The following is a 24,253-nucleotide window of genomic DNA, read 5'->3' as shown; positions in this document are numbered from 1 at the left end:
AAAGCTATCCCTGTCACCCAAAACTCAAACCTGGGTTTGCAAAGTGTTTCATGCTCTATGTATTGCATTGCTTCTTAGTCACTCAAGTGAGGAGGGGAAAGAAAAAAATCTAACCTCAGCCATTGTCAACTCTGGCACTTGTTATTACAAAATAATAGCAAACTATGTTAAATTAAAAATGAAAGTCTAGTATACTGTCACAGACAAGGATGTCTGGTAGCAATGACATGTAGGGTAAGACATGTAAGACTATCATGTGTAATAAATGGGCAAGTATGGAAAGGGACCCCTTCCATCTACTTTCAAGTCACTAGTTAGCTTTTTAAGCTTGGAGGAAGCATAGTGGCCTAGATTAAGCCTATGACCAGTTGATGGACACGTACCACTTATAGGTGGGTAAAGTTAACTGGAACTTATAGGGGTAATTTAAACATTCTTTTTACTACTTTAAGGAATGCTTTTTTATTGTCTGCCTGTAATTGTATTTAGTATTTAAATCTGTTGTGCATTGTGCTGTAGAAACCTGAAAACTAAACCTATGGTCATACTGAATGTATGCCTTCCAAAAGCCCAAAAGAATGGGTGTTGGGAGACAGGCATAAGCTGTCAAAGTGTGTGCAAGCACTGAGGAGACTCTAAATACAGAGTCCCTGAAACAGTTCAGGAATTACCTGTTTTAAACAAGGTCTTATAAATACAGATGGGTTAATTTCGAAGTTTAAATTACCTCAAATATTCTTGTTTGAAGAGATGCTTGTTAGAAAAAAAATCTTTGGCATTCTCCCACTTCTTACCTGTCAAATTGTTTGACATGGAACAAAGATTAAGTAAGGGGGGTGGGCAGAGGAGTTTGGAAGGCTTTTTGTGTATGTTGAAAATTGACTGAACAGTGTGGAAGAAAAGTCTGATTTTGCTTATTTCCCTTTGAAAAATCATAACTGGTTAATCATCAGCCTTAAACCTTATGAAACACTGTTCAGTGTTAGTTATTGTTTGAATATATGGTGGCTGTTCAGAACAAAAAATGTATTGCTCTACCACATATCTATTCTCATTAGGCAGGGGGAGTTAAAATGAACACAGGTTGTTAGACTGATCACTGTATTGCATTCTGGGCTTGGTTCCCTGTGTCATGTTTTAGTGGTACAAGAGCATCCAAGTGTGATATTATCAACGCTGTAGTCTTAGCTGATAAAGCTGGTCACTTCTTAGAGAAGTGTGTTAATAGTAGTGATTTTTTTCCAATAACTTTATTGAAATAAGTTCCTCTTAAGTTTTGTACATTTGATTTTAATTCTTAGCTTATTGTTGAGTAAAGCGAAATAATTTTAAAAAATGTACCTATGCAGAACGAAAATCCTGTGATGTCTCTAGAAGGAGAGGTTAAAACACTTGGGTGGCATGTCAGAACCTTTAGATAAGATCTTGATTTGGGTATTGGGGAGCTGTGAATTTGAAAAGTAATAATTGTTTATTGGCATGTTTCATTGTTCCTGTAATTTATTTTCCATGCTGTCTGCAGTGATTTGTCAGTTGCTGGAGAAGGGAGAAAGGATGAAATACTGAAGCAACAGACTGGGAAACTGGATACTTTTATCTCATTGTGTAACCTATTAAACTTTCTCTGTAATAGTGGTATGCTCCATAAATTACCTAGCAGTGTTTTCTATTTATGACTCAAATTACACACACAGGTTGTTTTTTAGCTTTCTTTTGCATTCAATCTGATGTTGAAACAAAATTATATGTTTGGTAAAGGGCAGCTGAACCAAATAACTGCTACGCTCCCCTGGGTAATAACAGGTTACTAAAGAAGTACTACACTAGTCGGTTCATTATGCTTTGTGCAGTTGTTCTCAGTTAGTGTTCATCTCTTACCTTTCTTACAAACATCTTGTTTTCTGATACCCAAAACCAAATCTGATCTATTCAATATAAAGCATGCTATCTTTCTATATTAAATAAACAAGTACATGTTTGTGTGATACGATCAAAATGATAATCAGACATGTTTTATGCAAGTTCTTCTGAAGGAGCGCTTTCAAGAATATGATTTTAAGTTGAGATTTTCTTTTCCACTTGTGAAAGCTTGAGCACAATGCAGAAAACTCATTGAGCATGATGCAAAAAATGCAGAGATAATATGGTAGAAGTTTCTTTTCACTTTCTCTAGAAATAGGAATGTTTTGAATACATTGAAAAAAATCCTCCCAACAAAAAGAAATAAAACAATAGTTTAAATCCCAGAGTCAATCTGCATTATAAACTTTGTAGTTACCTGATGTTACATGGAAAAAGCAATGTAGATGGAACTGTTTAGACATACTGATTATAAATGATTGCTGCTTGTTTCAGTCCTTGCCCATTATACATGCTTTTTAAAAGCACAGGTAGTATTTGTTGGTCAAACTCATCTTAGTTCCTTGATTTGTGAAAAATAATTTTCAGTTGCATCTGTATGCACTTTATTTTTAAGGCTGTTCTTAAAAAATCTGAGAGCACTGTAAAGCAGAAGTTAAACAGTAAAATGCAGCTTTTTTTAAACATCATTCTCTTGAAGTTAGAAGCTTCACAGTGTGATAGCAGAGCAGTGCACATGTGTGAAACACAGGTAGTGTAGAGATTTTGAAAGTGTTGAATAAATCCTTTGTTCTGGGGGTCCTCTAGAACTCGACCTTCATTTCAAGTTAAGAGGATGTAAAATATTGAATAAGCATTCTTTCACAGTCAGATGCAAGTTATGTTACCTAAGGGCAGGAAGGGACAAGATACCTCATTCAGTAATTGGAAAAAAAGTCAAAACTGTGTGCACAAACATTTCCAGAAATCATTCAGAGCAAAGGGAAGATACTGTCATTCCATAGGTGGAGTCTGTTGCTTTAGGTTTTCTTCTTGTCTTTCTTGCAAAGTTCGAGGCTTTTAAAGATCAAAAGCAGTACTCTGCTTGGAAGTGCTTATGCTGGAAGGCTTTTGGCCTGTCTAGTCATGAACAGAAAGAGTCATCTAGAAACCAAAAAGCTGCTTGTATTAGTAAATGACTGCTCCTTACCCCATTTCTTTGATTTAACTAGACCCTTTTCTGTGTAACGCATATCCTTGTATCATCAAGACTAATGTTCTTGTGATCTGAGATAAATAGCAATGTTCTGTGCCTTGGGTTTCCTGCCATCATTTTGTGGGACTTTAGCTTGTATGCTAGGTTAGCAGGAACTGTGTATTAACATTAAAAGTTCCCTTTTTTGTTGTCTTGTCTTCTGTGGTAAACATTGTTCCTCCACTAGAAATGGTAAAATATGTGGGAGAGCTGAAGAATTTTGTTGAAAGTAACACTGAAGAAATGCTAGTTAATGCTTTTGTTTCTACTGATTAGAAATCAGAAAAAGTAGGCTTTGTGTGAGATCAAGGTAAAAGGCTTTTATAGTATAAACTAGTAAACCCAACCCAACTGGGGAAGGATGAGGAGAGATGTCTCCTGAAGACAGCTGACCCTGCCCCACATATTTCCAGATATGCATGTGCTGTGTGGCTGGGGTAGATCTATCATAATCATCTAACTTAGTGTTCATGTGTAGTGTGCCGTGTGGTTGGGCATCATGTTTGGGGTTGTGTAGGTTTAATTCCTGCCGGAATTGGAGAGCACGTTGCCGTTGCCCCTCCCCCACCCGTGGCCGGTCGGGCTGGAAGTGAGGCACAGACCCGGGCTAAAGTTACAAGGAGTTTAATACAACAGAGTGATAAAACAATCTGAACAACAACAGTAACAGTGATAATAACAATAAACAGCAATAACAGTGAGCAAGATAAAAGATATACAGAGAAATACCGGTAGCTGGTTTACGGACAAAGGATTCCCGCCAAAGAGCCCACCAAAGAGCAAGGTGAAAAAGGTTCCGCCCCTGGACCTGACGCCAGCCAGCATGGTATGAATAACCCGGCTGGAGATCCCTTCCCCCTCTCTCTCTGTTGGGAAGCTTAACCCTATCCTAGCTGAACCAGGACATAATCCACCCCTTTATTCTATACCATCTGCGTCATGTCCAGTTGCCATTTAGCAGTTAACAATAGCAACGTAATAATTTACAAAGGCACAGCATATTTTATGGCATGTTCTCACCCAGAATCAAGTCCCCCTGTGGTACGCATCGGACCTCTCCATTGTCCTGCATCACCCACCAGGTGCACCCAGGTCCTTGGGCAAAAGCAATCCCGTGGATGGGTTTGCCTTTACCTTTTCCTGGCGCAGGACTAAACCAGACCATTTTTCCCAATATATTCCTCATGCGCACCACAGGGACTTTATCCCCATCTACAGCATGTGGAGGTTTTGACTGAGCCGGGCCAGCTCAACTGGCAGACCCTCTTGTGTTGACTAGCCAGGTGGCCTTTGCTAGATGCATGTCCCAGTCTTTGAAGGTCCCACCTCCCAGTGCTTTCAATGTGGTTTTTAACAGTCCATTTTAGCGCTCGATCTTTACAGAGGCTGGTGCGTGGTAGGGGATATGGTAGACCCATTCGATGCCGTGTTCTTCTGCCCAGGCACTTGAGGTTGTTACGGAAGTGGGTCCCATTGTTCGACTCAATTCTCTCTGGGGTGCTGTGTCGCCACAGGACTTGGGTTTCAAGACCCAGGATGGTGTTTCGGGTGGTGGCGTGGGGTGCTGGGTAAGCTTCCAGCCATCCAGTGGTTAATTCCACCATTGTGAGCATGAGGCGCTTCCTGTGGCGGGTCTGTGGCAGTGTGATGTAGTCGATCTGCCAGGCCTCTCCATATCTATATTTCAACCATCGCTCTCCATTTCTCTGGGGCTTCACCCACTTGGCATGTTTGATTGTGGCACATGTCTCACATCCATGGATGATCTCTGCAATGGTGTTGATAGTAAGGTCCACCCCTCGATCTTGAGCCCACCTGTATGTTGCATCCATACCTTGGTGGCCCGAGGTCTTGTGGGCCCTCTGGGCTATGAACAGTTCACCTTTGCGCTGCCAGTCCAAGTCCACCTGATCCACTCTAATCTTAGCAGCTTGGTCTGCCTGCTGGTTGTGTCGATGTTCATCAGTGGCCCGACTCTTGGGTACATGGGTATCCACATGGCGCACCTTCACAACGAGGTTTTCCACATGGGCTGCAATGTCCTGCCATACTTCAGCAGCCCAGACGGTCTTACCCTTACGTTGCCAGTTGTTCTGCTTCCATTGCTGCAACCATTTCCACAGGGTGTTCGCCACTGCCCACGAGTCAGTGTAGAGATAGAGCCTTGGGCACTTTTCCCGCTCAGCAATATCCAAAGCAAGCTGGATGGCTTTCACCTCTGCAAATTGGCTGGATTCACCCTGTTCCTCAGCAGCTTCAGTGACCCGTTGTGTGGGACTCCATACAGCAGCCTTCCACCGTCGATGTTTTCCTACAGTGCGACAAGACCCATCAGTGAACAGGGCATATCGCTTCTCCTCATCCGGCAGCTCGTTATATGGTGTGGCCTCCTTAGCACGTGTCACCTCCTGTTCTGGTGACATCCCGGAATCTTTGCTCTCTGGCCAGTTCGTAATCACCTCTAATATCCCTGGACGGCTGGGGTTCCCTATTCGAGCCTGTTGTGTTATCAATGCAACCCATTTACTCCACATGGCATCGGTTGCATGATGCGTGGAGGAGGCCTTTCCTTTGAACATCCACCCCAGCACCGGCAGTCGGGGTGCCAGGAGGAGCTGTGTTTCAGTGCCGACCACTTCTGAGGCAGCCCCAACTCCTTCGTACGCTGCCAGTATCTCCTTCTCAGTTGGTGTATAGTTAGCTTCAGAACCTTTGTATCTCCGGCTCCAAAAGCCTAGAGGTCAGCCTCGGGTCTCCCCAGGTGCTCTCTGCCAGAGGCTCCAGGTTGGGCCATTTTCCCCAGCTGCAGTGTAGAGCATGTTCTTAACCTCCTGCCCTTCCTGGACTGGCCTGAGGGCTACTGCTTGGGCAATCTCCCGTTTAATCTATTCAAAGGATTGTTGTTGCTCAGGGCCCCATTCAAAATTTTTCTTCTTGCGGGTTACATGGTAGAGAGGGCTCACAATCAGGCTGTAGTTCGGGATGTGCATCCTCCAAAACCCCACAGTGCCCAGGAAAGACTGAGTCTCCTTCTTAGAGATTGGTGGGGCCATGGCTGTTACCTTGTTTATCACCTCCATTGGGATGTGGCGATGCCCATCTTGCCATTTTATTCCTAGGAATTGAATTTCCCTTGCAGGCCCCTTAACTTTCTTTTGCTTAATGGCAAAGCTGGCCTTCAGGAGGATCTCAATGATTTTCTTCCCTTTCTCAAAGACCTCCTTGGCTGTGTTCCCCCCTACAATGATGTCATCAATATACTGCAGGTGTTCTGGAGTCCCACCTTTCTCCAGTGCAGTATGGACCAGTCCATGGCAAATGGTGGAGCTGTGGTTCCAACCCTGGGGCAATCGATTCCAGGTGTACTGGATGCCTCTCCAAGTGAATGCAAACTGTGGCCTGCACTCTGGTGCTGTCGGAATGGAGAAGAACGCGTTAGCAATGTCAATCGTGGCGTACCGCTTGGCTGCCTTCGACTCCAGTTCATACTGGAGCTCTAGCATGTCCGGCACTGCAGTACTCATCGCTGGCGTAACTTCAGGCCATGGTAGTCCACAGTTAGCCTCCGTTCGCCATTAGGCTTTCTCACTGGCCATATAGGACTGTTGAAGGGTGAGGGAGTTTTGTTGATCACCTTCTGGCTTTCTAGTTGGCGGATCAGCTGATGGATGGGGACCAGGGAATCTCGGTTGGTGCGGTACTGCCGCCGGTGCACCGTCCTGGTAGCAATCGGCACTCGCTGCTCCTCAACCTTAAGCCGCCCCACCACTGAGGGATCCTCTGAGAGGCCGGGTAAGGTGGACAACTGTTCAACCTCCTCCAGGGCAGCTACACCAAAAGCCCACCGGTACCCTTTTGGGTCTTTGAAGTACCCTCTCCTGAGGTAGTCTGTGCCCAGGATGCACGGGGCATCTGGGCCAGTCACAATGGGGTGCTTATGCCAGTCCTTCCCAGTCAGGCTCACTTCAGCTTCCAATACGGTCAGCTGTTGGGATCCCCCTGTCACTCCAGAGATGCAAATAGATTCAACCCCACCGTAGCTCGATGGCATCAGGGTGCACTGAGCACCAGTGTCCACCAAAGCCTTATACTCTTGTGGGTCTGATGTGCCAGGCCATCAGATCCACACTGTCCAGTAAACCCGATTATCCCTTTCCTCCACCTGGCTGGAGGCAGGGCCCCTCTAATCCTGCTCATCATCACTCACTTCTTGCAAGAATGATTTACTGGTCCTCTCAAGAGGGTCAGACATAACGTTGGCCATTCTATTCTGCCTGGGGGATTTCCGACTGGACACTGGAGCTGCACTTTTCTTGGAGGACTCCCCTTTTGTGATGGTCTTCCCTTTCAGCTGCTCTACTCGTGCAGCTAGGGCGGCAGTGGGCTGTCCATCCCACCTCCTTATGTTTTCTCCATGGTCGCGGAGGAAAAACCACAGGGTGCCTTGTGGTGTGTACCTTCTGCTGCCTTTCTCTTGGGTGGGGAAATGTTTACTTCTAATGGCTGAGACATTAGCCCGTGTAGGTGGAGTGTAGGACATGTCCTCTTCCACTTTCTGGACCCTCTGAGACAGTTCCTCTACAGCTGAGACCAGGGAATGTTGAGATGAAGGGAGATTTCCCTCATATTGCCGGAGCTTGCCAACCACTCTGTCCACTGTTAGGGTCTGTGTGTCTGTCCACCAGGACACTATTGCCAATGCTTTTGAGTGTGCTTCTGGTGCGCTCTTCAGGAACTTTTGCCACATCAGGTGTGTGCAGGGAGCCTGATCTGGGTCCATGGGCGACTGCTCATTATTCAGATCACCATAGATCATCTCAAACACAGCCAGTTCCCTGAGGTTCTGGATGCCTTTCTCAATGCTGGTTCATTTGCTCAGCTGACATAGGATATCATCCTTGTAGGGGTGCCTCTCCCTTACACTGAGCAGGAGTCGCTTCCAAAGGCTGAGGATTTGAGCTTGCTTCCCTATTTCCCTATCAATGCCAGCGTCCTTGGCCAAAGACCCCAGCTGCTTGGCCTCTCTCCCCTCCATCTCAAAAGCACTGGCTCCATTGTCCCAGCATCGGAGCAGCCAGGTGCAAATCTGCTCGCCTCCCAGGCGGCCGAAATCTCTCTGCATATCTCGCAGCTCAGTCAGGGACAGAGATCGGACAGTCACCTCTGGTCCTTCCTCCTGTTCCCCTGATGGGCCTGGCTCATTCTCATCCCTCACTCTGCGAACAGACTTTCTGGTATATTTTGTTTTCTGTACTGGGGCGACTGACACTGGCACTGCCTGGTTTTCTGGCCCAGTCTGTGTGCTGGTGGATGTGACTGGCACTGCCTGGCTCTCTGGCCCAGTTTGCGTGCTGGTGGAGGCAACTGAGACTGGCTCTGCCTGTGCCCCAGGTTCAGATATTGTTTGTGTGGCCTTTTCTTCCATTTGAGGGCAGCGGGTGGTATTAAAGAGGACATGGTATGCATGGGCAAGTCCCCAACACATTGCAGCGGTTTGTGTCTCCTGGGTTTCGCCAGTTTGGTAACACACCCTTTCTAAGCACTCCATCAGCTTCTCAGGCCTCTGTATTTGCTCAGGAGTGAAGTTCCAAAGCATTGGGGGTGCCCACTGACTCAGGCCTTTGCCCATCTTTTCCCACACCCCTTGCCACTCACTATTATCTGACCACAGGGCAGGTTTCTGGGCACTGCTATTGTTAGAGAAGTGCCCCATGGCCAAAACCGAAATCAGGCAGACATTCAGAAGGCATAGTGCAGCAATCACAGTGGCCTGCAGGCTCCAAGGATAATTTAAACTCCCCAAAGCCAAGAGGATCTCTTCCCGTGGCTCACCCACAATGGGGGTGGTACCCCTAACAAAAGCCCAAACGGCAAACAGGTACCGGCCCACCCCCCCGCACAGCGATACAAAAGCAGCATAAGTGTTCGATAGCCCATATAACAACATAAGACCTTTTATACGTTTTCCACCGATAACAAACGCCACCACTGGGATTATACACTGGTTATAAGGATTAATCCAGCCCCACCGCGCAAGCAAATGGGCCAGCATTGCAAACATTTTCTTACCAAATAAACACGAATACAAACGGAAAGATTACACCCAACAGATTGCTTTATCACACTCTGGTTAGGGTCTGCCCCACGTTGGTGCGCCAATTTTTAATGTGTAGGTTTAATTCCTGCTGGAATCGGAGAGCATGTTGCTGTTGCCCCTCCCCCACCCGCGACCGGTCGGGCTGGAAGTTAGGCACAGACCCGGGCTAAAGTAACAAGGAGTTTAATACAACAGAGTGATAGAACAATCTGAACAACAACAGTAGCAATGATAATAACAATAAACAGCAGTAACAGTGAGCAAGATAAAAGATATACAGAGAAATACCGGTAGCTGGTTTACGGACAAAGGATTCCCGCCACCGAGCCCACCAAAGAGCAAGGTGAAAAAGGTTCTGCCCCTGGACCTAACACCAGCATGGTATGAATAACCCGGCTGGAGATCCCTTCCCCCTCTCTCTCTGTTGGGAAGCTTAACCCTATCCTGGCTGAACCAGGACAGGGGTCTAGAGGTTGAGCTGGATGTTGCTCATGAAAGTGAGGGAGGTAGACCACCACAAATCAATTCATCTGGCTGTTAGTGTGCCAAGGAAAGTTAACATCTTCCTTGACCAGAATTGTAGAATGTCTTGTTTCTATACTGTGCCACAGCAATAGTATATTCATATTTGATGCATCTTTATTCAGTGTCTTGTACCTGGAAAAAAACCTGAGTAATTTGTAAACAAGGCAGTGGTTGACTATATTTGGACTAATTTAAAACTAAGTAAAGTTGAATAACTTATATTTGCCATATTCTTAAGATCGTTGTGTTTGAGGTCATAACCTGCCATCTAGCCTACTCAGTTATGTAGGCAAAAAAGGTAAGAACCTTGACAAAAAGTTTTCTTAAATTTGCACAACTGACTCATTGCTTTGGGTAGTTTGTGCGTGTTCAGTCTGTTCTGTGGGCTCACTTCTATTGCTAAATCTTCAAACCTGATATGGATAGTCATGTCTCTAGAACTTTCTCTATATGGACATCCCAGGTGTATGTTGCAATGACTTCTGCTTGTTAATACTTCTGGACAGAATTGTGCTTGTAATTAGGAATTGTTCTGGGGCTTTTTAAAAATTCCTTGCCACTTGTAATCCTTAGGATGTGTTTGTATTCCAAGAGTGATTTGTTTGGGTAATATTTGTCTGGGAAGAAAAGCTGTGAATTCAATGTGTCTGATATTTCATAGTTGCACTGTTTGCGTGCTTAGATGATTTTTCTCTTATTTTGTTCAGAAAAGGATATTGGTAATATTCTTAAATGAGAAGACATGGGTCCAAGGAAAAGTAACATAAGAATCACTTATCAGAAGCATGATGCACAAACTTAAGACAATGTAGCCTGCAGCCACAAGCATTCTGTATAATGTGATTTATTTTGTTGTATTGCTCTGTGGAAGAATCTTTTTAAAATGAAGAGGTTACAGGGGTTTTTTTATAGTGCATTTAAATGTTGTAAGACCTAGGCAATGTTAAATAATTGAGAAAATCTGGACGTTGTAATACTGTTTACTAACATATTTAAGCAATCATAAAGAAAATGGTTATTGAGTAGATGTTAGAGGTAAACAACACATGGTGGTCTGCTTTAAGTGGAAGCTCTAAAGTAATGGTTGTTTCTGTTAATGAGAAGATAGATAATCCTCCCATACTTACCCTTTCTTGAAAAGACACAAATTGTTGTTTGCTGTAGGCATAATGAAGACAAGCTGTTCGGTATTTGCCTTGTAAATCTTAAATATTAAGAACAGCATGCATTTGGTTCTGAAGTATGTGGGAGCCTGGCATTCATGTCAAAATGTACATATTCATCTGCAGTTTTACTTATTTGATTGTAACTGGGACTTTTCTGTTTGCTTTTTTTTCTGCAGGGAAACTGTATCAATCTGACTGATGCCTTGACTTTGTATGAAGAACAGCTTAGCAGGCTTTATTGTCCTGTGGAGTTTTCAAAAGAAACTGTGTGTGTTCCCTCCTACATGGAATTGTATCCTTAAAAAGAGTACAGTGTGTATTAATAAGTCTATCCTAGTACTCCTTGGAGGTAATGAACTAAAGTTGAAGAAGGTGGTTCTATTTTTAACACTATTAATTTTTTTCATAGTACTGCAGTCTTATTTTGAGGATAATTGCAGGAATTATTTTTTTAAAGGTGCCATAAATTCACAGCTGATGAGATGATCAGCACCTTTCAAGATCAAGCTATATTTTTCTTGATGCTTTTGAGTATTTCCAAGTCTACTGTTTATGTGATGTAAGATAAACTTTGACGGGGTAATGCTGCCTGGGAGTTCTGGCAAGGCTGGATCTCTTTTTCTTCAAAAAACCCGAATTAACTTCATGTAGATTAGTATGATCCAGATCTTTAAATATTCTAATTAGATCTATTCTTGAACATACAGCTCAAACTAAATTTTAATGGGAAAAAAAGTGATTCCTAACAATCATTGCTAGTGTTACTGAAAAATATGTAAGTGGAGGGGTATACACATTTCCTGTAACACCTCATTCTTAAAAGTAGTTCAGAATGTCTTCATTTTGTGGGTGGCAGGCAAGTTAAGAAGCTAGAAGGTTCAGCCTCAAGCCATTAGCTCTAGAGGGGCATTTTGATTGCTATAGAGGGGTTCTGCTGGCTTCATTTGCCTTGAGTGTTTATCGCTTCTGTGTAATCTCCCAGGAAATGTTTCTGCAGGGTAATGCCTGCTGTGGCTGTCCATCTCTTGACAGGAGAGGCCTTTCCAGGATCTGCTTATTCATAATATCTTAAGTGTGTGAAACTTCCACAGCCGTTCTTCTGTGTGATCATTTTGCCTCCCTTCTCTGTCTCTAATAATGATTTTTGTTTAATGCTGTAGCCTGCTGTTCTGGACTTCACACTGACTGTAACAAGCCCCTCCTGTTTCTTACTACTTCTAGCTCTCCTGTGAAACTCAGATTTGATCTTAATATTTTCAAGACAAAAAAGAGGCTATGAAGATACTTGCCCTTGTATCTTACAGTTTCAATGAAACTGGTTATTTCTGCCTCTACAACTGCCAAGCCTTAATGCAATGTGTATGTAATTTATGCATCCTCAAAATTTTCTAAATACTTCATTGTTTCTTTGGAAGTATGCAAAATGTTTCTAAATTATTTGAGTAGTAAATGCTACTTCATTCCTTTGAAAAACACATTTAAATGTTTCCAGTAAGTTAACAGATATGAAATATATTTAGCAATAAATTTATTAAAAGTGGCCATTAAATAGATATAATGGAGCTTGAAAGTGAACAGTTCTTAGAGAAATGGGCAGGCTTTTTCTGATTGAATTAACAATGATGTAATGTTTATAGGTACAGGAATGTTAAAGAAGTCATGTTGATGACTTCACATTAGCCCGAAGTACTATAACTTTTAATTTGGCTTGACTTGCATTTCAGGTACAGGTTATCACCTTCCTAGAAACTTAGATTTCCAAGTAGGAGTATCTGAATGGAAGGTTAATGGTGTCTTACAGGTGACTGAGATGTGATAGTTTACAGTGGAATTGTGACAAGTAAATAAAAATTAAGGGTTTGTTTCTTTGAGGGATGTGACAGATTTGTGGCATTCTGAAATGTCTTGAGCCATTGAACAAATCTTTTCACTTAAGTAAATATTCATTTTTGTAATCTGACCAGAAGTTGCCTGCGTGGGTACCTGCATGCAGCCAAAGTACTAAACTAGCTTATCACTTGTTATTGATACTTGTTTTGCCTACTTCAAGAATTGTTATTGTGTGTAATTGTTACCTGAAATTCTGGTGCTGACCAGTGTTGCTGTGGAGGTCATCTGAAATTCACATAGCTTGATATAAAAGCCAGCACTCTATTTTAAGGTGTCTGAGGTCTCCACTAAAACTTTATGGTGAACATGGAGGCTCCCATGGGAAGCATGTGTGACCTTACTGTGTAAACAGAAGAGCATATGTCTTTATGTGGTGTTACTGAGTTGTAAATCCCAAAAATCTGTGCCTTACTCTGCAGCTGTTGCTGTAACTCTTAAAAAGGTGATGTTCATGTCTCATCCTCCTGTCTGCTCCTCAGGAAGCAGGTGGAATTACATAGCTTTGACTTCACTCATGTGCCAGTGTGGCAAGAGAGCTCTTGTCTGTCCTACCAGGGGTACATCAGAGCTGTGGTTTGAGCATAGCTTCTGCTGAAGCTGAGCCCATCTACGCCCCAAAGGAGCAGCAAAAAGAGCACCGATACAGCTTCCAGTTGCTCTGTATTTGCTTCTAGCTCAGTCTAGTTTGTTTCTAGCTCAGGGTGACATAAAGGTCTGCTTTCTGAAAAATGTTTCAGTACCTAAGACAGAAGCTTTTAGAGAAAAGCCTAGGCAAAATTTAGATGCATCTGAGTGAGTGTTCAACAGAGCCCCTGTTGAAGCTGTTAAGACAGTAGGCATTTAAATCTTTGCCCGCTAAGATACCTGTACACCTAGTGTTCAGCTGCTGAAGATCTCAGTACTAATTTTGTGTCTGTGTTAGGGTTTCACAGTTAGGTAGCTGGATGTCTCTTCCCTATTCAAGCTTGATACTTTATCAAGGAGGATCCCAACTTGGTGCACTCCTGACTGAAGTTTTGATCACATTTCCCAAAGTATTTCTGTAGTATGTTCAGTGGTTGCAATACGAAAAAATGCACCAGCTGAAAGTCTGCAACAGGAATTAGAAAGCATGGGTTTGGAAAGGACTTCAGTTTCAGTGAAAATGAGATGCTCTTTTGAACTGTTGAGTCAAAAGAGGATCCAGGGAGACTTCACTTTTGAAATTTTTACCTACCTCATCTTTATGAGCTACCAGAAGTTTTCAGAATGGAAATATGAGTCAAAAAAATGACTTCTATTTTGACTGTATACTAACTTTGCTGCTTTTTTTCCTTAACTAATTTTCCCCAGATGGGTATTCTACACTATTTGGAAGAAACAAACTGACATCTGAACATCAAGATTGTTTGAGATTATCCTAAATGTACATGCTGCATGGAGCATATAGGCCTGCCACGTGCTGCATATTGGCATCTTGAACCTTTAAATTATATGCTGTAGATGATCCTGAAACTTAGTCATGCTATTGATTGTGAATTCTTTAAATGTTTTTTATTATTATTTTAATTTAAAAGCAAATGGAAAAATGTATATTTTGATGAGCTAGGGTGTTATTTTTGAAAGTCAACTTAAAGATGAATAAGCAGCAAAACTATATAGCTGCTGAATGCACTGAACCTTTAGAATGTGATCCTTTTTATTTTTTTGTAGATCTTTACAAACTGGTTGATTAAAAAAGACATCTTTAGCATTTCATCCCTGAAGGGTGGTCCATGGAGTTTGTTTTGGGTGTTCTGTTTTTCCACCAGATTTTTTGGTGATGTTTAAGAATGGAGGGATTTTTGTTCCTTTTTTAAATGAACACTGCAGTGCTTCCATATAGAAGGGCATAACTAAAACAAAAAAAGAAAAAAATGAAGGAGAAAAAAAGGAAAAAGTCTTCTGAAAGGATACTCCAAATTCTTCATTGCAAAGGGAAGAAAGCTAGTCTTAGATTTTGTTTATTTACTCTAGTTGCATTCATCATTGCTGTAATCTCTTCTGCAGAAGAATCTTTGACCTCTCACCTCATGGAATTCTTTAGCTGCTGCCATATTCATAATTTGGATATTGGTATGGATTTAACAGTCGGTTATAGGGGCACTTTGAACTCTTTATCAGTGTGAAAATTAAAGCTGGTTTTCCATCCCACCACAGTGCAAGACATTGAGTGTAATGAGATTCTTGTGGGCATACACTCCTCAACCTTATGGTAAGCACTCGGTTCCTGAAGGAAAGGTTGCTTTAGAGGGCAGAAATGTGGGTGTGATCCAGATTCATGTGCACCAGTCTTGAATATTTTGAGCCAAGTGTGTATACTTAAGTAGGGTGAGTCCTGGTTGTATTGCTGCAGATTGACTGTGTTGTGTGGGGCTCTTGCTGAATTAGATTCACTTGCAGTGTAAAACCCAGTGGAAGCTAGGTTGCATAGTAGTTTTGTTCCAAAAGAGCAAGCATTTTTCTTTAACTGTTGTCTGAAAAGTTGCATTTTTGTAAGAATGGGCAATGTATTGACTAAAACTTTCAGTGTTCAAAAGATTCCACTTGAAAGGAGGTAGGAAGGATATAGCCATTCTGTGCATTTCTGTCTGTTTCCAAGATAAAATAAAAAGTGTCCTGTTTCCCTAAACACTCCATTCCTGAACCATAATGATGATTTTTCCATTCAACATCTAATATCAACATTTTCTTACTTCTATGGGAGGGAGTTGATTCCCTTCCTGATACTGTTAATAACAAACCGAAAAAGCATTCCTAAGATCTGTATTCTTAAATCATACATAAAGAATTACTGTGTCCCACATACATAAACTGTTTATGAAATCTGAGTAGCCTATATAAAATTCCAGAGTGATACTAGAAGACTTGCAAAAATTTGCTCTTCGTGTGGTGTATAGCTGTTTGTGTTGTACAGTTGCTGTTAAAATGCTTTGTTTAGAGAGACAATAGAAGTATTCTTCAGTCTTATTGTTTTAAGCCATTGCAGTTAATCTTAATTCTTTAATATATATGGGACACAGTTCTTTCATGGCCTACAGCTTGTGTATCCCTAAATACTCCCAAAGAGCAAAGCCTCCCTCTAAACAGAAGTCTTGTATTTAGCTGAGTGTTTTAACTGTACACATCCCAGAAAATACCTTGATATTATTGCCTGTAACCTAGCAGTGACCCTTCATTTATGATACAGGACTGCAATCAGTATATTGTATAGCTGCAGATAAATGCAGATGTCCTGTGAACGGTTACATATATCCTTAACTTTGCAAGTAGGAATACTCCCATTGATTCTTAGTGTGATTACTCATGTAGGCGAAACTAAGCACAGACTTTTCTGGGATGGGGTTTAGAGAGTGTATACGTTCCCAAGGGATCTTGATAGATGTGGAAATCAGTTGCAACAAGTGGGGGGGGGTGTGGGTTTTTTAGCAAAGAGACTTGTGAACTGGAAGATGACTTAAGATGCTTGCTGGCTTGCTGTACCAAGGCATTTTTCTTTAGTGTTGCTGCACAAGGCTGCCTGAGCAGAGATGTTAGGTGTGCAGGGGTGTTCTGTAATCAGTTCCTGGAATGACCAGGGGACCTGGATTATATATTGATAGTGAGAGGCATCAGTGGTTGCAAATCTTTCCTTTTCAAGTGATACAGTATAAAGAGTTGGAGGATTTTTTTCTTTAAACTTTTTTTAATGTAGGTTTTTTTAAAGTGATAGATGCAGTATAAAGCAATTCAGCAAACACTGAACATTATATTTTTTTAAGTTGCTGAATTGATTCTGAGCAAATATATACACAGTCAGTCTTTATTTATTTGTTGCTGTAGTGTATAATTTTTTTTAAAGGAAAGCAAGTCTCTCTGTGCTAAAATTTTCTAATACAAACTGCTATAGCTGATCAGTTTTCCATGTTTAAGGCCAGTTGGAAAATAGTTATGATTGTGCTGCACTATGTGTGCAGACAGTTGCCAAGATATTGCTAACATCAGTGTTTTCTTAATTATTCTTAGCACTAAATGCTGCTTCCATCTAGAAATGTGATCTAAGTATTTAAAAGCTTGATTGACAGTAGTTTGTGCAAAGAGAAGACTGCTGGTGTTGTATCTACTGCATCAGTGCAGTACACGTGTTAAAATAAAGGTACACTACTATTACTTGTGTGTTTGAATTGTTAAATACATTGTGGATTCAGTGTTAAATAACAAAATTGTTGGGTATAATGCTTACCATTGGACCTCTTCTTTCTTGTCACCTAACATAAATGTTTTTAATGATCCTTTTATTGAGTATATTTCTGTCTCAGATTAAATTCAGTTATTTTCTATATAATGTATGTTCAGATAAGGTACTCCATAAAATGGAACAGCACACTGATGTTTGCAGTGGCTAGGATCACTTGAGGCTTCAGTGATCTTTGCCTAGAAAGTTAATTTTCTGTAAAGTACTGTAGATATGAATTCTTTGGAAGTCTGTAAGTGTAAACTTTAGTTTTTCTGCTGAAGTGGCAAGTTGGCTTTGGGTGGTAGTGTGACTCATTGTGTGACCTAAAGATAGGCTTAGGAGAAATAAGTGAGACATCTAGAACAATGCAAGCTTTGGCACAAGTTTAAGGACAAGGGAGGAGGGCTTGAACAGCACAGGCACATTGAAGAAGTTACTCTGGGGTGTGATTCAGAAAGATTATGTCAGACAATGAAAGAAGAGTGTGACTTCTAAAAGAGATGGTAGAGAGATTTACATAAATTCCTGCTAACTGGAAAGGAGAAGTATTTACATCTGTCCCACATATAGTGATAGAGGGCTTGGTAGCTGGGAGAAAAGGGGGAAGGCTTAACTTTTTGAGGAAAAAGTCTCACAGACTTCAAGGGTAGGATAAAGAGTTATTTTAGAGCACCTACATGCATGACAGGTATGATAGGTATCTCTTGCCTTTTTATTTTCACTGCTTAGTTTGAGGTGTTGACAGCTTGATGGAGGGGACAAGTGGAGAGTACTAAATTTCTTAAATTCAGAAATGGAGGACTGCAGATAATGTTGCCTGAGGGTAATAGGAGGAAGCTAACAAACCTCGTCCACAGAGAAAAAAGGAGTAGTTGGAATCATTAAAGGAGATGCTGAAGGAGCAAGTGAGAGAAGTATTGAACAAAGTCCAAGAGTGATTAATAATAGCATTGAGCAACATAGAAGTGCCTTTTTGGAATGTGGTATGCCTTAGGGAGCAAGGAGTTAAAAATGGATTGGGAGTGGTGGAAGGATGTGAAGAAGAGTTTACAGTGGTCATACATTTCAGTGGACTTGAACTTCAGAGGTAGAAATGAAGAAAGTAGAAAGGAAGGAAAGGCAGTGAAATGTGCTTCATAACTGGAAACACAATGAAAAGCACTTCTGTGCAGTGTCAAGGAAAGAAAGGATGCAGGAGCAAGACCAGTTAAGATGGGAAGGAACTGGGGGAATGAGCCAGGAGGAGGAACCAGAAACAGGACAGCACAACAGATGTGGTAGGGATTTGGGGACTACATCTGGCTATACAAAAAGGAGTTCTGGTTGTACTGCCTGGGTGTCAGGGGAAGAAGGATTGGAAATGTTTGGAGTCTTTTTTTACTGAGTAGACTGCAAGATGACTCCTAAGTGTTTTGGAAGGAAAAGAACTTCGCTACTGAAAATGAAATGATGACTAAATAGAACAATTCAGATTAAGGAGCGTTTAGGGACAGATTACCCAAGTAAACAAATGAAAACTTCATGAAGCCCAAAGGAAAGGTAACTATGGGATTTAACTGTCATGGGTTGTCGTGAGCATGGAAGGGTGGAAGGCAGAAGTATGCCAGTGGCATCTCAGCTGTCTTCAGCTTGTGAAATTGGGAAACGTGAGCAGAACTGGCAAATGTATGAAAACCAAAACACGGCTACAGCCGTAATAGGGTTTTTCATCTCACTTCAAAGTGCTGTGACAACTTCACAATATACTTGTGTTGTATATTATGTGAGAAGTTAGTAAGTTTCATGATCTCAGTGATGAATGCGCAACACATTGTCTGTCATATTGCCTGTGCAGCCCTATTAGTATGGTTTACTTTGAAAGACCCAAAGACAAAAGTATTTTATTGATGTATAATGGAAACATGGTAGTGTGAGTAGTCTTTATTATACAAAGACAAGCAGCATTGGAATTTTAAAACAACGGTTGTTGTAGTTGAGAATAACAAAGATGAGTATATACAGCTAGTGAAGCTTTTATTTTTTGTTCTGATAGCTGCTAATGTTACCTAACACTTTTCTATATAACTACTCTAAGTATCTAAACTGAAGGTTTTGCTTTTAATGATTTCATTCCACGTGTTACCCAAATTTTGCTCTTAAGCTCCACATTTGACCATTCTGGGAAATTACTTCCTAATAACTGGCATCTCTTGTAACACTTAGGTGTATTTGTTTTATAACCACTAGTTATTTGGGGTGGAAGGATGATGGGTCTTTTTCAGGCAACAAGTTTTTGACAGTTCATTGTTTAAAATGCCAATGAAGACTGAAAGAATAATTAAAGGAACATGCACTATTTTTAAAAAGGGTATCATCCTTTCTGAAATTCACTTGTTCAATGTAGTAAAATGTTTCTACTACCATTATAAAATTCTTACTGTATAATATAGCTGTTAAATACTAAGGAAAGGGAAGATACTTGCTCATGATTTCTGGAGTTGGTTTTGAGATAGCCATGTGCCTTAAGTTATAGTCAAGATGCACTTACAGAATCAGAAACATTTAGGTTGGAAAAGACCTTTAAGATTGAGTCCAACTATAAACATGACACTGCCAAGCCCAGCACTGAACCATGTCCTTAAGCACCATGACTGCATGTCTTTTAAATACCTCCAGGGATGGTGACTCTACCACTTCCCTGAGTGGCCTGTGCCATTGCCTGACAACCCTTTCAGTGAAGAAATTTTTCCTAATGTCTAATCTAAATTTCACCTGGTGCTGCAACTTGAGGCTGTTTGCTCTTGTCCTATCACTTGTTATTTGGTAGAAGAGACTGACACCCATGTTGCTACAACCTCCTTTCAGGGAGTTGTAGAGAGGGATAAATTCTCCTCTGAGCCTCCTTTTCTGCAGGCAAAACAACCTCAGTTCTCTCAGCTGCTTCTCATATGACTTGTTCTCTAGACCCTTCTCCAGCTTTGCCCATCTTTGAACATGTTCCAGCACCTCAATGCTATCTTGTTGTGAGGGGCCCAAAGCTGAACACAGTGTTTGAGGTGCAGCCTCACCAGTGCTGAGTACAGGGGGACAATCACTAATCCTGCTGGCCATGCTAGTTCTGATACAAGTCAGGATGCTGTTGGCCACCTTTTGGTGCAGTGCTGGCTCATGGGGCCAGATACCCAGAGAACAACTGATCTTACTATTAAAGACTGAAGCAAAGAAGGCATTAAATGCCTCAGCCTTTCCTCATTGTTTGTTGCTGTGTTTCTCCTCACATCCGATAAAGGATGGAGATTCTCCTCAGCCCTCCTTTTGTTGCTAATGTATTTGTATTGTTGTTACTCTATTGTCTCTTGGGCTTTGGCTGTTCTAATTTTCTCCCTGTATAACCTCATGACATCCTTGTAGTCATCCTGAGTTGCCTGCCCCTTCTTCCAAAGGTCACAAACTCTCCTTTTTTTTTTTTTCCTGAGTTCTAGCCAAAGTTCTCTGTTCAGCCAGGCCAATCTTCTTACCTGATGATTTCAAGTCTACTTTGGGATCTTGACTTTCTGCTTAGTGAGGCCCTGTGTGCCTTTACCTCTGTGGTGGGTGAGATCAGATGCCACACCTCGGCTTATTTGAAATGAAGAAATGGTTGACTGTGCCTAAGACTACAGCAGATACTAGGCAGTGTTAAGGAGAGCATGGGAGATGGGACTAGCAGCTGTTGGCCTGCACTACATTTACTCATCCTATCACAAACACTGACTTCTACATCAAAACTGTCCAGGATGTCACTTGTATGTCTAATGGTTCAAAACATCAGATGGTCATATCACCTTCCAGCACCCCTCTTGATATGTATTAACTGACAAAAATTAGCTTGCCTTAATGTAGACATGCCTTACAGCCAGTGTAGAGCCCAGACCCTATGTGAGATGTGGAGAGCTTGCTTCTGACTACAATCCAAAGCTGTCAGCCTGCAGTGGGAAGTTTCTGTGCTTGTCTGTCCCAACCTTTGTGCATGCAGTTGGGCCCTCTTGCTGCAGTGTGTGGCAGGCTTACTGTTAAGTGTTTGCACCTGGGCAGGAGGGCCAGAGCAGTCTGGGAGCACTGGATATATTGAGTTAACTCAGATGTGAGGTGCAGTGCTCACTCAGAAGCCTCCCTTCTAGATGTGCCAGGTGAATTGCACAGAGCTGCAGGACATGGAGTGGGACAAAATTGAAACTGGTGGCAGTGGGTAGACTGCTGTGCTCACCACAAGGGAAGTCTGCAGCCTACAGCTTGTTTATGGGTTCCCTGCTGGTAGCAGAGGGGTGAGACGGAGGACACTGGTCACCTACATTTTTCTGGAGGACCATGTGCAAGCAGCAGACATGCCTTCCTGGGACACCTTAAACCAAGTAAATAAATAATGATACTTCAAATGTGAGCAACTAATAAACAAGGCAATAAAGGAATTCAGTGCACTTCAAGGTAAGTAGAGAAAGAGACAGCCTTTTAAGTTGTTGACTGCTTAGTCTGGATGCATGAACTTTTGGAAGTTTTATCTCTAATAATGAGATTAGCTCAAGAGAACAACTAGGTCTAAAGAGCTGAACTTCTACTAAAGCCTTTCTTAATGTATTTTCTATATTTAGTCTATAGGTCATGCTAGAACTATTTTAAGAGCTTCCTCACAAGACAGACCTAACTACTAGGTTTGCTGAGACCAGAAGTTACAGTCCCCCTGTCTCTCTGAACTTCTATTTCTAGATGTACTGCAAATGCACATGAATATGAATAAACGCATGAAAATTTAATTAGCTGTAACTTCTCAAAGATCAAAAATCCAGACTTTCTTCACTGAATACAGTGTTTTCTAAAATTTATTCAACCTAGCTCCCTCAACTCTACAGCTTGCATGAAAGGGGTCGCTATGCAGGCATTTTTTCTGATAACTATGCTGTGTAAATGATCCCAGCCATCTCTTTACACTCCCACCTCTTCATTCTTGCCCTGCATTAGCTCCTCTGCTGTGCAAGTTGCAGCTAGCTCTCCTGCGGCTATGTGGCAAAACAATTAGTTTAAAAATGAGCAAGCAGAGACATTAAAGGGACATGGGGAACTGATCTCACTTCAGCTACATTGCTGAAATGAATGGATGAAAAAGCAATCTGTGTTTAAAATGGACCTGTCTGGTTTGTTGTGTCACCAGACAAGCAGTTGTGCTGGCAGACCTGAGTGGTATGCAGGGGGGGGAATAGGCAATGCAGGGGGTGTAGGTCAGAGGAAGGTGCAGGATAAGGGGAAAATGTTCAAAGTGAAGGCTGTTGCATCATGGTTTATACCTGCTTTATAAACAGGGGAGGAATTGTTAAGGGTTTTTTTCTTGTTTTTCCTAATTCCAGCTACTGAATCATTTATGGATCTCTTCCAACTTGAAATAAACTATGATGATATGTAGAATCATAGAATGGTTTGGGTTGGAAGGGACCTTAAAGATCACCTAGTTCCAACCCCCCTGCCATGGGCAGGGACACCTTCCACTAGACCAGGTTGATCAAAGTCCCATCCAACCTGGCCATGAACACTGCCAGGGAGGGGGAAACTTCTTTCCACCTTCACATTAGACATTAGGAATAAATTCTTTAATCTAAAACTATCCTTTTTCAGTTTAAAACTGTTACCCCTTGTCCTATCACTTCATTCCCTGATAGAGTCCCTCCCATTTTTCCTGTAAGCCCCCTTTAAGTCCTGGAAGGCTGTTACAAGGTCTCCCTGGAGCCTTCTCCAGAGAACTCTCTCAGCGTGACCTCATAGGGGAGGTGCTCCATCACTTGGATCATCTTTGTGGCATCCTCTGGACCTGCTCCAGCAGGTCCATGTGTTTCTTATACTGGGGGCCCCAGAGCTGGATGCAGTAAGTCCAGCAGGGGGGTCTCAGGAGAGCAGAGTAGTGGGGGAGAGCCACCTCTCCTTTGACCTGCTGGCCACACTTCTCTTGATGCAGCCCAGGATATGATTGGCTTTCTGGACTGTGAGTGCACATTGCTGGCTCATAATTAGCTTTCCATCCACTACTACCCCCAAGTTGTCCTCTGCAGCGCTGCTCTCAATCCACTCATTGCCCAGCCTGTATTTGTGCTTGGGGTTGCCCCAAACCATGTGCAGGACCTCGCACTTCGCCTTGTTGAATTTCATGAGGTTTGCATGGTCCCACCTCTCAAGCCTGTCCCGGACCCTCTGGATGCCATCCCTTCCCTCCAGCGTGTCGACCGCACCGCACAGCTTGGTGTTGTCGGCAAACTTGCTGAGGGTGCACTCAGTCCCACTGTCTGTGTCACCAACAAAGATGTTAAACAGCGCCAGTCCCAACACTGACCCTTGGGGAACGCCACTTGTCACTGCTCTCCACTTGGACACTGGGCTGTTGACAGCAACTCTGAGTGTAACTGTCCAGCCAATTCCTTAGGCATAGAGTAGTCCACTTGTTAAATCCATGTCTTTCCAATCTAGAGATGAGGATGTTGTACAGGAAAGTGTCCAAAGCTTTGCATAAGTCCAGGTAGATTATGTCAGTTGCTCTTCCCTTATCCACCAGTGCTGTAACCCCATTGTAGGCCACCAAATTTGTCCCGCACAATTTGCCCTTAGTGAAGCCATGTTGGTTGTGACCAATCATGTTACTTTCTGTGTGCCTTAGCATAGTTTCCAGGAGGATCTGCTCCACAACCTTGCTAGGCACAGGGGTGAGACTGACTAGCCTGTTGCTCCTTGGGTCTTACTTTTTTTCCCTTTTTAAAAATGGGAGTTGTTTTGCCTTTTCCAGTCAGTGGGAACTTCAGCAGACTGCCATGACTTCTCAAATATGATGGATAGTGGCTTTAGCCACTTCGCCTGCCAGTTCTCTCAGGACCCATGGAGGCATCTCATCAGGTCCCATGGACTTGTGCACCTTCAGGTTCCTTAGATGGTCTCAAACCTGGTCTCCTATAGTGGATGGTTCTTCATTCTCCCAGCCTCTGTCTTTGCCTTCTATGACAGTCATTCAGAAGTTTCAAATAGTTTGAATCTTTGGGAGCAGCTAAAACTGTGATCCAGCAGAAACCACATGCCACTTTGATCTAACGGAAATTAAGAACTTTATCTGTGTTGATACTCTACATGTAGCTTTTGCAGGAGTGTGTGGTGTTTTTCATTTACTTGTTGCCATTTGTATCTTTAAAACTTAAATAAAATTCTGTTTATGCTAGTAATTCAATTCTCCCAGTTCATTTCAGGTAAATGGGCTGATTTTG

At 42.3% G+C, this 24,253-nt stretch overlaps 1 protein-coding gene across 1 annotated transcript in view; it reads left to right on the top strand.

Moving 5' to 3' along the window:
• Positions 1-14,517, top strand: part of SMS (spermine synthase) — a 56,931-nt gene extending 42,414 nt beyond the window's left edge. The window contains exons 10-11 of the mRNA XM_074905950.1: positions 11,059-11,174; positions 14,105-14,517. Of these exons, the coding sequence (XP_074762051.1) occupies positions 11,059-11,174; positions 14,105-14,147 (159 nt within the window). The 3' untranslated portion in view covers positions 14,148-14,517. The remainder of the gene's footprint in view (positions 1-11,058; positions 11,175-14,104) is intronic.
• The last annotated feature ends 9,736 nt before the right edge of the window (positions 14,518-24,253 follow it).

This window comes from Athene noctua, chromosome 1 (assembly GCF_965140245.1).
Source record: "Athene noctua chromosome 1, bAthNoc1.hap1.1, whole genome shotgun sequence".
Lineage (NCBI taxonomy): Eukaryota > Metazoa > Chordata > Aves > Strigiformes > Strigidae > Athene > Athene noctua.
This window is presented reverse-complemented; position numbering and strand designations above follow the sequence as displayed.